At 43.9% G+C, this 14,354-nt stretch overlaps 1 protein-coding gene across 3 annotated transcripts in view; it reads left to right on the top strand.

The window, feature by feature from the left end:
- Nucleotides 1-551: 551 nt before the first annotated feature.
- MLLT10 (MLLT10 histone lysine methyltransferase DOT1L cofactor) overlaps nt 552-14,354 on the top strand; it is a 118,889-nt gene continuing 105,086 nt past the window's right edge. For 2 of the 3 annotated variants that reach the window (XM_048950413.1, XM_048950412.1), the window contains exons 1-3: nt 7,190-7,260; nt 7,804-7,972; nt 11,564-11,643. In XM_048950413.1, coding sequence (XP_048806370.1) covers nt 7,222-7,260; nt 7,804-7,972; nt 11,564-11,643 — 288 coding nt within the window. In that variant the 5' untranslated portion in view covers nt 7,190-7,221. Of the gene's footprint in view, nt 6,938-7,189; nt 7,261-7,803; nt 7,973-11,563; nt 11,644-14,354 lie in introns of those variants that run through there. The other variant, XM_048950414.1, reaches the window with a different exon arrangement.

Below are 14,354 nucleotides of genomic sequence, written 5' to 3'. Positions count from 1 at the left end.
GAGCGGTGCCGGGCCCCGAGGAAGCGGCCGGGCCCTCCCATTGTTCGTGCGGCCGGCGGGGCCCTCCGGCCTGAGGGAGAGCGGAGCAGCTCCCGCCGCGCGGCCGCGGAACTCGGCCGGCAGCCCGCAGCCAGCAGCGCGGCGGCTCCGGTGCGGGAGCGCCTTGCTCCTGTGGGGCCGTACCTCACTGTTACTGCAAAGGTAAAACCCCGCTCCGGCGGCGGGCTCGTGCGTAAATAACATCTGTGTGTGGGCGGATGGTGGGCAGCTCTGCTCGCAGGGACGGACAGGAACCGCTCCGAGCTGCAGCGTTTGAAATCGCAAACGTAGCCAGAGAAGTTTGGAAGGAACTCGCCGTACTGGTCTGTTTGTAAAAACGGAGATTAATCTTGTCCCGTTCCATATAAGCACCACAATCTGGATTTTTCCGCTCTTTTCGTTTTTCAAGTGATTGTTGGATTTTGGCTTTAAAAAAAAAAAAAATGTTTTCTAGGAAAAGCGTTTTTTTTTTTTTTTTTTTTTTTTTTTTTTTTTCCCCCTAAAAATAATTACGAATTAAATAGTTTGGTACGCTGTTCCGACCAGAACCTTCTCATGTGTTGGCATAGAGCAGAGCTGCCTGAGCCGATGCTGAGGCGGTTTCCAACAAGTGCCCTGCTCTGCTGCGGGAGAAATGTGCCCTGCACGTTGGCTCGTGAAGAGCACTGACACGGAAAGGGCTCCTGTTAGCGAGGGGGGAATTGTTTCCAGAGAGTGCGATTTTGGTAAAGAAGCCCTTTCGAGGAGAACGGTGATCGTTTTTAGCAAGTTAGTTCACAGTGTGTGGCAGTACATTTGGAAGGATTACAGTTGGTGTTGTCGCGCTATTTTTTTTTTTTTTTTAACGTATCACCACCAAAGATTTTGCAGTCTTGTGAGTGAGGAGTATAAGAAGTTAAAGGATGATATTAATGAATATCACCGTTGAAAATAATTCAGCAGTGATTTCCCCCTCCCCCGGGAAGTTGCCTGCTCGCGGGCATTGTCTGAGATAGCAGCTCCGGACTCCTCTTTCGCTCTTTGTGAGCTCCGCTCCTTTGTGGGACTCCTCCAAATCAAAGCCTGCTGTAGTTCAGATGGGAAAATGCATTTCTGTTACTGCGAAGTTGAGGAGGCTGGAAATATTTAATAGGAAAACCACACCATGGGAGCATCTAAAAGCAATAACTTTAAAATCGAGGAAAAAAAGCTTTTATTTGTTCTGTTTTACCTCTCCTGCTGAGTGTTCCGGAGATGCGTTTACTGTTAATTGCTGTTTGGTGATTTTCAAAAGGTAACTGCAAATTTAGAAAGCGTCATTCAGAAAGACATTTAATGCTCTTGTATTTACTGAAAGAATATATCGCTATTTAAAGGCCGTCTGATGGAAAGGGAAGATGGAAAAAAAATACAGGGAGAGACTGCATGTTGCCATTCTTTGTTGCTCTTTATTTTGTATTTGTGTGGAACATGTTGATGTATTTCACATAGGAATTTTTTTTATTTTTTTACTTTTTTTTTTTTTTTTTTTTTTTTTTTGAAAGGAGCATCGTTGTTACATTTAATGGGGAAGTACCACGGTATAAAACCAACCCACATCCCCCACTCTGCAGTGCCCATGTAAGAGTGACAAATCGCGGGCTGAGGCTCGCGCCCTCCGTCCTCCAGCAATGTGAGGCTTCCCAGATCCCAGTGTGGCCATGCCAGCCTTTTGCTCTTAGGCAGTTCCTCATGGTCACAATCTACATAGATATATTTCTTCCACGTACGTATGTGGGGAATTGAAATTAGATGGTAACCAGTGGGAACGGAGCTCTCTGATCGAAAGACCTTTTTTTTTTTTTTTTTTTTATTGCATTTGGCAACCTCTTTTCTTTCAGAGACACAATACAATTAATTAACATATTCTGGGGCGTGTTTTTGCGATTGGGAAGTGGTGGCCCCTTGTTGAGAAGAAAACACTTTAAATAAAAAAGTAACATTGTTGTGTCCAAATGGTACTGGGAAAAGCAGAGTGGTACTGCTGATGCAGCCCATGGATGCGGTTGATTTACTCCAATTTGCTTTAGTATATACCAAACCAGCTTATCCTTTCCCACGCCCACATTAGATATGTGTTTTCTTTATACAAATCCACCTAAAATAGGTCTGTATTTAAGATATTGGGAAATTCAGCACGTCATTTCTCCTGTATGGCGGTAGCAGAGATACGATTCCTAAATTGAAATCAAACACACGTGAGCAGTGACATGATACAGTATCATGCTGCTCATCGTAACACCACAAACATGAGAAAAGGTTGTTAATTTATATGGAATGTTAATTTGGCAAATCCCACGCTGAGGTATGCCTGTGCAGAAAAAGTAATCCGAGGCTTGGTTTTGGCATGATGCTATGTAAATGTATTTAATAAAAATCCAGTCAATTAATACGTACCTCCCCAAATCCAAACTTTGCAGTGATGTACACTTTAAAGAAAAGCCCAATGTTATGTTCAAGTTACATACAATCTAAATTCCAGAGTTTACTAAAGCAGCTTTTCAGGGCTTAGCGTGACATTAATATTCAATATGGTTTGATGGAAGTTTATTTCAGGTTCTTTTGTATCATACTGTAATTATCACTGCTTTGACTTGACTCACATAAAAATGTGGTTAACGTTTAAATGTCTTTTTAATGTAGAGAATTATAAATTAACTGTCACATGTAAATCTTTTAGCTGGTATCACTTAGGGAATGTTAAGTCTTTCACAAGGAAATAATCACTGCGCTTAAAAACATCCCGTGTAGGATCCTTTCCTTTAGAATTTTGGTTTGAGATGGTTCATTCAAAGAAAATCCCTTGTTTGGTGTTTACTGTAAACCTAGGTCGGAAATTAACATTTAAATGGCAACATGAGTAACAGAGGCAGTACTTGAAAACCACCACCCTTATCCATGGCTGCTAGCTAAGTGGAATTTACCAAAGTCTCCAAAGGTGATAATGCAATTTAAACCAAGAAAATGAATACAATAGTTGGTGGAATTCTTCCCCCTTCCATTCCACTCTGAGGAATTACAAAATTTGTCATTCCATTTGCACAAAAGAAAATAGCACAAGATGTGCAGGGGCGCAGTGTCCAGGAGATGCGCCAGCGTGACCCCTGGTGCTGCTCCCTGTACCTGTGTCACGTGTGCTTGTGCAACGTGCAGGCTGCCCGTGGTGAAGTCATCGCATCTGAAGTGTTAGAACGTTCTAGTTATTCAGCAGCTTGCATTGGGGTAGGTGTTAAACACAGATTTGACCATTAAATTAAAGAATATAAAGGAAAATTAAACTTTGCTTTCTTGGTATAATTTAAGAGTAAGCACACACAGATGCACTAACGCTTCACTGTGGGTTGTGGATGTGCATTATCCATCCTAACTGAACATGGGCAGGAATAATTTGTTGGATCCGAGGCGGACTGCCATTTAGAACACGCTATGTGCAAAGGTCAGCATGCGGGAGTCGCATTCTGCTTTGTGTAGGGTGACCATTTTGCTGCTGCCTTCCCAGAAATGGAGCAAGTACCCACGATCAGGATGTATTTCCACGAAGACCGTTAATGATTTAAACCCGCAGAAACAAAAAGCAGACGAGCATCAATCTATTTTAAAGAGATAAACAGGGGAAGTATTATTGTACATATTGAGAACCTCCGAGTTACTGCAATTTTCCTGGTCTCGGTTGCATCCGCTCGCTGTGTAGAGTGTGTCCTTTTGTACAGAGGTAAAGATCAAAGCTTTCCCAACAAAGTCGCAAGTAGAAAATGGACTAAAAATGGCGACTAGAAATTTGCTTTAAAGAATTAGCTGTAAAGTGAGTTTTCCCACTTGGCATTTCCAAGCCCGATGTCAGTTGATGTTTTCTAATACAGCGCACATTTTATGTAAAACCTCTGCTTTTTCTCTTATCCGTGGAGGACTCCTCTGATGCTTACATCCAACCAATAATGTGCCTCTGTAAAGGAAAGACTTCTGCTTGTTCAGTGCTTTGTTTTATTCACTGAAGTTACAGTGATTGTATACTTTGTAGAGAAAAAGCAGTGAAATTTAAAGCAAGTATGCAGATCCCAGCATTGTTGTTGGGAGTGATGAATGGCTAGTAAAAATTTAAGGTGAATACCTCTTTATTTTTGCTAACGAAGCTGAAGTGCCACGCAGCACTGTATGTTAACATTTTTGTGAGGGATCCCTTCAACTTTAGAAGTGCTTTACATGTGGGCAGTGTAATTTTCATTCACTTATGCATTAATTCTATTTTAAAAATATCTAAAAAAAATGTGGATATGTATCACCCTGTTGTATGTTTGTTATAACCAAACTTGTCTGGGTGTTAGATTCTGTAGGTTTCTTTTAAGAGAACTGGCTTTTCTCCTCGCATTTAGATTAACAATGAAATTATTCATTCTTACCCCCTGAACTATATTCCTCTCTAATTATTTTAATCTTATATATCACTATAAGAAGGACAGGCTTCTTTTTTCAAACAGAAAATTGGCCTTCTGTGTCATGTCAGTGCTTATTAAATACTACAATCATAAGAACACATACACTACAAGATTTTACCTTCTGATTCCATAGCTGTTACAGGCTTAGTGGTTGCAGAATTTATTTAGTGGTAATGCATTTCTTTTCCTATTTTGCATTTCAAAGGTCTCGTCTAAACAATTGTTTTACAGAACTATCCAGAGGTTATCTAAATTTCCCCATCAAATATTACGCAGCACCATAAGCTGGGAGTCATGGAGTTTCTTTCCGTTCATTTACATTCCCTCTGTAGAAAGAACTGATCAGAAAGCCACAAAAGAAATACGACAAATCCTTAATGAAATGGTTCAGTGTATTCGGTTTGACTGAATTTGGACCAAAGCAAAGTTTCAAGCTGTTCACTGCTAAGCTGGTGTTAAACGCTCTCTGAGTAAAATATTTTTATTTGGAAACAATGCAGTGGGCTTCTCATAGATGTATTCTTGATTCCTCGGTGCGGCTTTAATCAAGTTGTTGCAAAGCAATTAATTTTTTGCTTTAGTGATGCATTTTTATAAAGCCAGAAATTGGGTTTCAGAATCACTAACATCAAAAAAGCCAAAGCCCCAAACCCAGCGCTACCGGCAGCTGCACGCGTTGCTGTTCAAAGAGGAAGTTGCAGGAAAACCGTCTCAATTAATTAAAAAAGAAAAAGAAAGAAAAAAAAAAGCAGTGATAAAAATGTACAACTGTTTGTTGCAATACAAGCTTTACTGTATGTATACATTAATCCAACAAATTAAAATATACTTAATATGTTTTCCTTTCAAAAGGATATTTATTTTAATTTACCTGTCAGGGAAATAAAGGACAGATTTGCTGCTGCTGTATCGTGATTTTTTTTTTCCTTGTCAGGGTTAACAGAATCATTGGGAATGCTTTTTAAATTAGATGTCATTTTCTTGACACGAATGAGGAAGGGCCAGGAGGGTGCATCTACCTTCAAATCATTTGCCTTTTTTTAAAACAGTGTGATCTATTGGCTGCTTTATTTCCTCACACAGTAATTGCTCACACCTGCAATTTTCAGCGTATTTTTTTTACGGGCCTTAAAAGTAATAAAAATAGCGTTGTGTGTTTTATCATACAAATAATTCCGAGTCCAAATGTGTGTTGTTCCTTGCTAAGATAGGGCAGTTTTGTGCAGGGTGGTGTTTTTGGGAGCACTAACTGCATTATTTTATGCAAACTGAAACATTCCACATCCGGATATCCTCCACTGTTTTGTTTTGTTTTGTTTTTTGTCTCATGTGTTAAAAATGTCTAGACTCAGGGATATGGGAGCGTGCATTTACAGAGAAATGCTACAGCGTGTCCCAAATGGCCATGCTAATTGCGCTGGGCTGGGCCTTCACGGAGGAAGCTGCCTCCATCACTCCCCTTGCTTTTGCCCTCCATTCTGCCTCTATTTATCTAATTTCACTTAAAACTTTCAGGGAGAGAAAAGAGCTTGACCTGAGCTGTCCTGCCTGCACTGCGGCTCTGGGGGTGGAGCTGGGCACATCCTTACCCAGATCCCGTCTTCCTGCTCCCATACACGTTAATTAACAACGTTTAAAACACATATATATGTATAGGCCCAGGTAGCCAGGCGTCCAAGAATGCACACAACTCAGCAGTGATTTGCTCAGATACCGTATCGACTGAGCTGGCCTTGCAAAACTATCACAAAAAGCACCCGTTCACCACACAAATTCTACATGTCTGCCTTTTAGCGTGGCAACGGAGATAAAGCAGTGAGGGCTTCCTGGCCCAATACAAATGCAAAAATAAAATAAATATATAACGTCCCTGGGGTGGGTGAGGGAGGACCGGGCAGGGATGTGTGCATTTCTGTGCTCCCGAGCACAGCCAGGAGCACCGTACCTGCCTGCAACGGAGCACCGTGCAGCTCGGGGCCGTCCTCAGTGCAGGCTGCCTCCGCTCAATCAGTTTTGCGATTTTTTAATGTTAATTTTTAATTTTGTTTTAAATTCAAGCATTTAACTTCAATAAAATAATAACAAATACCCCCCCCACCCCTCCGAATAAATAAAAACATTTTAAAAACAATGCCGCCTCGCCCCAAATCAATAAATCCCACCCAACCTCCCGGAGGGAACGGGCACCTCCGAGTGCGGCGGGACAGCCGCGTGCGAGCCCGCGCCTCCCAGCGCCCTCCCGGTCCCACCTCCCGCCTCCCCGCAGCAGAGCGGCGCGGGGCCGCCGGCGCCTCCGTTCCGCGGCTCCACGAAGCGGAGAGCGGAAAGGCGCGAGGGTGGCGGGAGCGCGCGGCTCCCGCGTGCGCAGCGAGCGAGGGGACGGAGGCCATACGAGTTGGCGGCGGTAACGCGCGAGCCCCGCGGCCGCGTCGCGAACGAACGGGACGGTAAAAGTCGCGGGGCGGGAGGAGGGAGCGGCGGGGGCGACTCCGTCAGTCCCCTGAAGGGGGCACGAGCGGCGACATGGCGGTGGGAGCGGGGCGCATGTCTGCCACCTCCCCGCCCCCGCGCCGCGAGGGGAGGGGGGCAGCGCGGCGCCCGGCCAGCGCTCGCCTGGGCTACGCGGGGAGGCGGCTCGGCGCGGCGCGGCCCGGCCCGCCAGCAGCCCCGGCAGCGGGCCGCGGCGCGGGGAGCGCGGGGCCGGGGCCCGCCCGGAGGCGGCGGCGACGGCATGGCGCGCCCGGCGGAGGCGGAGTGGCAGCGCGCCGAGGTGGGTGCGGGGCCGCGGGGCCGCGCGGCCGGGCCGGGCCCTCGCTCAGGTGGCGGCCGGGCGAGGCGAAGCGAGGGGCGGGCGGGCCCGGCGGCGGGGCCCCGCGCGCTCGCGCACGCTCTCTCGGCGCGGCGGTCGGAGCCGAGGTGGGGGGCGCGCGCTCGGCCGCCGCGCACGTTCCCTGGGCGGCTCCGAACCATCGCGAGGAGGCCCGGGCCCGGGCCTTCCCCGCGGGGGCGCGCAGTGCGCTTGCGCGCGGCCCGCTCTGCCCGCCGCCCGCTGCGCGCCGCCCCGCTCCGCCGGCCGCCGCCGGGCCGCCCCGTGCTGACTGACGCACCCGGCCGCCGGGTCGGGCGCGGGGGGGGGGGGGTCGAGGAGCGGCGCTCGGCCCACGGCCATGGGCCCGAAATCGTCGCCGTGGCGGCGGTGGTGGCGGCGGCGGCGGCTGAGCGACTGAGGGCAGACGGCGGCAGGGATCGGACAGGCGGGGGCGAAGCGCGTGTGTGCGTGTGCGGCGCTGACGGCGGTGTGTTTAACCCTTAGATGGTCTCTAGCGAGCCGCTGCTGCTGCCGGTGTCACTGGAGGGCGAGTTCTCCACTAGCATGAAGGAGATGATCGGCGGCTGCTGCGTGTGCTCCGACGAGAGGGGCTGGGCCGAGAACCCGCTCGTTTACTGCGACGGGCACGGCTGCAATGTCGCAGTGCATCAAGGTGAGTGGGCGGGGGGCCCGCGCCCTCTTCCTGGGCTCCCTGTCCTCTGGGCCCGCGTCCGTGCCCCTGGCCGCCCCCCGCCCCCAGCGGCCCCTCGTGGCACCCCCTAGTTGTTTCCCTGCCTGCGGGCTCTTGTGCTGACTGATCTGACCCGGCCTGTCATCCCGCGCCTCGCCGTCTGTCTGTCTGTCTGTCTTTTCCCTCACGTGAGACTTCCTACGCCGTGACTTCCTGTGTTATGACTGGTAGAGACAAGGAACTGTGCTTCCAGTTTTCCATCCCTTCTCCTTCCCCTCGGACCTTGCAGTCTTGTGCTTCCCTGTCCTTTGCACCCCGCTGACAGCCTCACCTATTGCAGTCTGGGGACTGCTGAAAACTCCTGTCTTTTTTATTTTCTTTTTTTTCTTTTTTTCTTCCCCCAAAGTTCTGTCCTGGCTTCTGGCCTGGCAGTTGTTGCTTTGTCTCATTCTTCCTCTTCCTGATTCCTGTTGTCTCTGCCTTGCCCAAGTTAGATAAACTGTCAGCCAGTAGCTGAGGAGGGTTTGGGACTGGGATGTGGCAGCGTGTAGGGACAGCTCAGCTGTCATGTGATTTCTGCCCCTGCCTGCATTTCTCTGAATGTCGTTTTTCCGAGGTCACCTGGTAAGCAGGGAGGCTTCCTGTTGTGGTTGTGCAGCAGGAGGATGCCGGTCACAGCGGCTGATGCAGGATTTGTTTGGATTAGTGAGACCGGTTGGTTGGTTTCCAGCTCAGCACAGGAGCTGGCGTGTTCTCTGTTTCATTTTTGTCAGCGGGCCGACCCTTCTGATAACACTATTTCTATTGAGTTCTTATGTTGCTTATGTTGTAAGAAAGGCAGTTACAATCACTTTTGCTTTATGTGTAACAGAACTAGGAAATAAAATTGTAGTTTCTCGCTACAAACTCCCAAACACTCATGTGAACTCCATGGTTGGTTCTGACTCCTAGGTGGTAAATAAATGGGAGGAGAGGTAACATTCTCAATCCAGTTTACTAGTCTGAATGCCTAATGTGTGTGAAAGTACTATTAACACGTCTCTAATGCTTGGTCTTAAAATAAGATGACATAGTAGCTGTTTGTTGCACGTATATGTTCTTAAATAGCAGCCTTCATTTAAGGAGACGTGCAGAAGAATTCAGTTAGTCTTGATGCTGGAGTTCAGGCAGAGAGGAGCTGACAGTATCTGTGAAATCAGCTAACTTCTGAATTAGTTTCGTGTTGTTTTAAGAGCTGAATAAAGTTAACTGGTAAGTTAACTGCTTTTGTGGAACCTCGGGATCGTGAAAAAGAACACCAGAACATGAATAGTTTAAGAAGTCATATCTGAACCACCTACTACTACTATTGTATTAAGTTTAGCATCTTCATTTAGATTTAGAGTCTCACTGATGGTTTCAGTGAGCAGATCTGATGATAGCAGCTGGGTGCTGCCAGTACTCACTGAACTGAAAAAGTAACAAGAAGGTTTAGGAAGTATTCCTAATAGAGAGAATTAAGTAAGTTGGGTGCAAGAGTATTGCACTTCTTTAAGTTCAGGTCCAAATCTGAATTTGAATATGGAAGGAAGCATGCAAAGTCCTGCTTCTAAATCCAGGTGCTGTTTTAGTGATAATAAGAAAGGGAGAACTGTATGTTTTGATGTATTGTGTTGGTAATGTTTTCTGTTTTTAATTTGACATGTTGTGTGAAGATGGTAGAAGAAACATGTTGATTCCGGATTTTCTTTTTGTAGTCTTTCTGCAGTGGTTATCAAGGTAAAGGCTGGAGCTCCTCATTTGAAGATCAGATATAAGAATTCCCAATGAGATATTCTTAACTGCATTTTAAAATTATTGTAGTTAGTTTTAATTAAATGAGAGGAGACACCTTTTCCAGCATTATGCCACTGGCAAGTTGGGAAGTACAGAATTCCTCAATGCGTTTTCCTTTGTGCAATTGTAGAATAAACCAAAGGAAAACAAGAAACTCGAGAAATAATATCACAGTGTGTCAGAGCACAAAGCTGTGGTGGAATTCTGTTAGGCTCTGGAGATACTTCTACATTCGTACTAAGTACTTCAGCTTTGGTTTTTTTTTCCCAGCTTGTGTTGCCTTTGGATTTCATTGGCAGCCCCATCTCAGAGTTGCATTCTGCAGTTAGTTTCTTACTCTGCACTGCCTTCTGGTAATTTAAATGTGTGATTGCATGCTTGAAGTCTCCCACTGAATTTATAGAGGAATTCAGAATCCCCCCCCTCCTGTCTGTAGCTAATACAAATGCAGCTAAAATTAGATGTTTTCTCTCATGTTAAAATTTTTTCTTGTACAGGGTTATCAGGTAGTTTGGTCTGTCAGTGCTTGGATAATGTATTTGAAAATCTGACAACTGATCTTAGTATGACTAAGTGTATGCACAGAATAGGAAAGTAGTTTCATTAACGCTTCTTCGTAGAAGGAAAGGTGCCTTGTGGAAGGGATAGCTGTGTCGTGCAAGGAAAGCTGTTTTACATACTGCTGCTGCATTAGTTTGTTGTTTGTTTATACAGGCTAGCACAAAACCAACAATGTTTTGGGATATATGGTAGAAGATAGCAATATGATCTCAACTTTCCTTATTAATTTAAACTATTAATATGTGATCCCCCAGATTTTTAAAAATTTAAATAAAATATCCTAACTGGCTATTGAGGCATTAAAAACACAAGGTCAGAGTCATGATTATGTTTTTTGAGAAACATTTTTGGCTTTATGGGTTGTTACTAGTCATTAAAACCATGCAGATAGAAGAACTAAGTGCTATGAGCAAATTGGGATACCATCACTCTGTCAGGAGTTCTCAACGTTTTTTGATCTGTGCATTTTGAACATAAGCAGTACTGCCAAGTTGCTAAACTCTTTTTCTGTTAAATTTCTTATCAGACTTCTGTATCAACGTACTATAAAAATATTGATGATAGGCTGGCAGAGAAATGTGCACATCTCCAAGCAGCCCTTTCCTAAGGGTTTATGTTGTAGCCTGCTTACAGTTACGGCGTTAGTCGTGATGCTCAGATTGGTTTGTATTTAAAGCTTCACATGAATTTTCAGGGCAAAAAAGCCAACTTTTTCTCATTGTTAAGTTCACAATGGATTTTTTACCTAAAAAGGGTTATGTTATTCATAAAGTGTAAGAAAACATGGTTGTAACTGAGCGTATGAATGTGGTGTGGCCATCTCAAACCCTGTAAGTCACTTTTGGTTTTGTGTTAAGAAAAATCAGTACGACAAATGAGTGCTTATTATTGTAAGGTACGTCACCTGTTTTGCTGGTAAATAAATAGCAAAACATGTTGCATATAAAATGTATTGCTGCTTTTGAATTATTACATTACTTAAAAATTAATTGAAGCAAGCATTTTTTCATAAATTGAAGTGGAAGGTAATTGTTCTTGATGTCTGGTACCGTTGTGGTAGAACTTCATGTGCGGTGTGTAGGTGTGAATTTGGGTCATTGATGTGAGATGTATTAATATGAATTTCGCAAAAAAGCGTAGTGTTATGCTGTAGAGATACTGCAATTTTGCTGACATATTGTGTCTTGTTCAAAACAGCTTGCTATGGAATTGTTCAAGTACCCACTGGACCTTGGTTCTGCAGAAAGTGTGAATCTCAGGAAAGAGCGGCCAGAGTGGTAGGTGCTTTGTTACATGTTGCTATTTACAATGATGGTATGGGCAGTGTTTGCTGAGGTATCTCAGTGACAGTAGAAAATAGCTCTGTTTTCTGTCATAATTCCATCTATTCGGGAAGACTTTTTTGTAAAGCAATCTCTAATTGTTCTTTTCTGTTTCTTCAAACAGCTGTTGGTGTGGTTATTTTCTTCTTATCTGTGATGGGGGTCTTGTATATTTTTGTCTGCTTAATACTTTTATGGTTATTGTTCTAAATTTCAGAATCTAGTGCTTACTTTGAATTGGCTTTTGTCATACAGTACTTCTAAATAAAGAAATGTCTTTATTCTGTCCTCTTATTTATTTAATAATGGTAAGTATTGAGGACTCAGGTAAACCTCTGAGCAAAAAAAAGCAACCAAGAAATCAATTACAACCCACTTTTTTTTGTGATTACATGCGGTTCTTTTCTGTTTTTCAGTTGTATGTTATTAACTCAAGCTGCGTGATGTCAGATTTTTAGTGAGAGAATCATTCTCATCACTACTTGTAGTTTGTTTTCCAGCAAAAGCTAAAAGGAGGATGTTTTGAAAGATGAAGTTGTGTTTTTTTTCTCTCTTAAAAATAAATTCTTTGTATAAAAATCAAAGGATAGTTCAGTGCCGTGGGTCATTGTGAACTATTTTTAGTTTTCAAAGCTAAAGACAATGAGTGTAAAACTGAATTTTTAGTTTCATCAGTGGCTGGCAGGGTGTTTACATGAACTGCTTGCTGTACTGTATTTTCTTTTCTACTGTAGTGTACTATAAAAATGTTAGGAAGACTTCCCAGGGTGTGAATTTTTGGCATAGAGTTGAACAGTCTTGTTCCTCCTCTTTTTCCCATCTCACATCTAGTAATTTCATAATGTGCTGGAATGTGTTTCCTGCTCCTTCAGAGCAGATCTGTTGGTGGAAGCAAGAACAGATTGGAATCAATGTGCTCTCCAAATATTTGTCAACAGAAAATCAAAACCACCACCCTTCATAAAGAAAGGTCATTTTTTTCCTTGTCCCGGGAAGATCACCAGCAGTGTGAAGTTTTAAGAGGAATGGTTTTTTTCTTATTACTGAGTTTGATACATTCAGTTTGACAACACAAGAAAAATTGTAGAGGGGAGAAGAGAGATGGTGGCTGAAAGGAAGGATTTTCTGGCTCATGGTAGGAAATTCTCATCAGGATTTAGTGTAGTTATTCCTGTCTTCTCTTGACCCAGTGTATGAAGGAAAACTGCACTGACTTCTGAAATAAGCCTTGTATTACTGCTGCCTGATACTTTATGGAGTTCACCAAAGAAAATTGCTTTGACGGGCATTACACTGCTCTTCTTCACTGATGGAATTTGTTAAGCAGTCAGCTTAAATGAGTTCTCTCCCCATTGTATTCAGTTTGTGTTTCCACCTTGTGTCTGCGTACTGTACAAAGAGCTGATTTGTTTTTTAAAAGAAGAAGTGAAGAAATCTGTCCTATTTGTCATACAGCATAGGTTTAAGTGGTTCTTAAATGACCCCATGTTTGGAGAAGGGATAAAACAGCTTTATAATAGTTAAAATTTTAAGAACTGCATGTATGCTAGTGAATTACAAACGTGGTGCATGTCTCTGAGGTGTCTCGATGAAGTCCTTAATGGAGAGAAACTGAGCTTCGATCGGAAACCAAAACATAATCATTTGTCAGACACAGAAGGTGGACCACACTTACAGAAGCAACCCCTTCATCATCCTTCCAGGAGGCTGGAGCTTAGTTTTTCTGTTTGCATTTTTGTCTAGAAACAAAACCAGAAACTGTATCACATTTGAATGTGCTTCAGCTTACTTTTAATTGTTAAGAAGACCCAAGTCTTGCACTCAAGGCAGATGTTTCCATACTGATGTGCTCAGAAGATTTCTTATTGTTTGTTTTAAGCTGCAGTTGAGAAAGAAGGGCTAGTTGCTTGCACTGAAGTTAGACTTGCTTAACAACTGAATGAAGCAGACTAGCTCAAGAGCATGTAACTTAGGTAGGTGGATCACCAGAGAGCTTAACAGCAGAAATGAGTTTCCTATGTACTTTCAGTTACGATGTCTACCTTCTTTTTATTTATTTTTTTTTTTTCCCAGCTGACCTGCTACATACTGCTTGTCAGTGGAACTGATGGAGTTGTGTAGGCTGTGCAAGCCTCCTGGCTGATTGACTTCTGTGGTTTTGATAGTGAGGTTGTTGCCAGTATTCTGGGTTTAAATGGTCAGCTGTTTGTTGGAAAGCACATTGTGGTGACTGAAAGCTGTCTCGTGTCTTGGCTCTGCTGGAGCCATATTTCTGTGTGCGTGAGAGAAACTGCAATTTTGGTAAACTTAAGCTTGTTAATAGACATATTAAGTTATCTGGTAGTTATTTGGCTTATAATCATACATATACAGTGCATAAGAAGTAGATGAACTAAGAAGTAATCCCAGTATGCTTTTTTCTTTTTTTACAATAAATATATACTTTTTTAGTATTGCTTGAAAAATGTGTTTTTCCTGAGTGAGCTGACTTAACTGACTCATGGTGTGTTGACTCCCTTCAAGATTGGTGGCAATTGCTTTCAGTTGTGCTGATGTCAGCGTTGACTGTTATGGCACTGCATTGTGGGCATTTTTGATGTGTTCAGAACTTCTGAATCAAAAAACTGGGCAAAGTCGCTGTAGGAAGAAATTGATATTAGGCTCCA

This window comes from Lagopus muta, chromosome 7, assembly GCF_023343835.1.
Source record: "Lagopus muta isolate bLagMut1 chromosome 7, bLagMut1 primary, whole genome shotgun sequence".
In the NCBI taxonomy this organism is placed as follows: domain Eukaryota; kingdom Metazoa; phylum Chordata; class Aves; order Galliformes; family Phasianidae; genus Lagopus; species Lagopus muta.
This window is presented reverse-complemented; position numbering and strand designations above follow the sequence as displayed.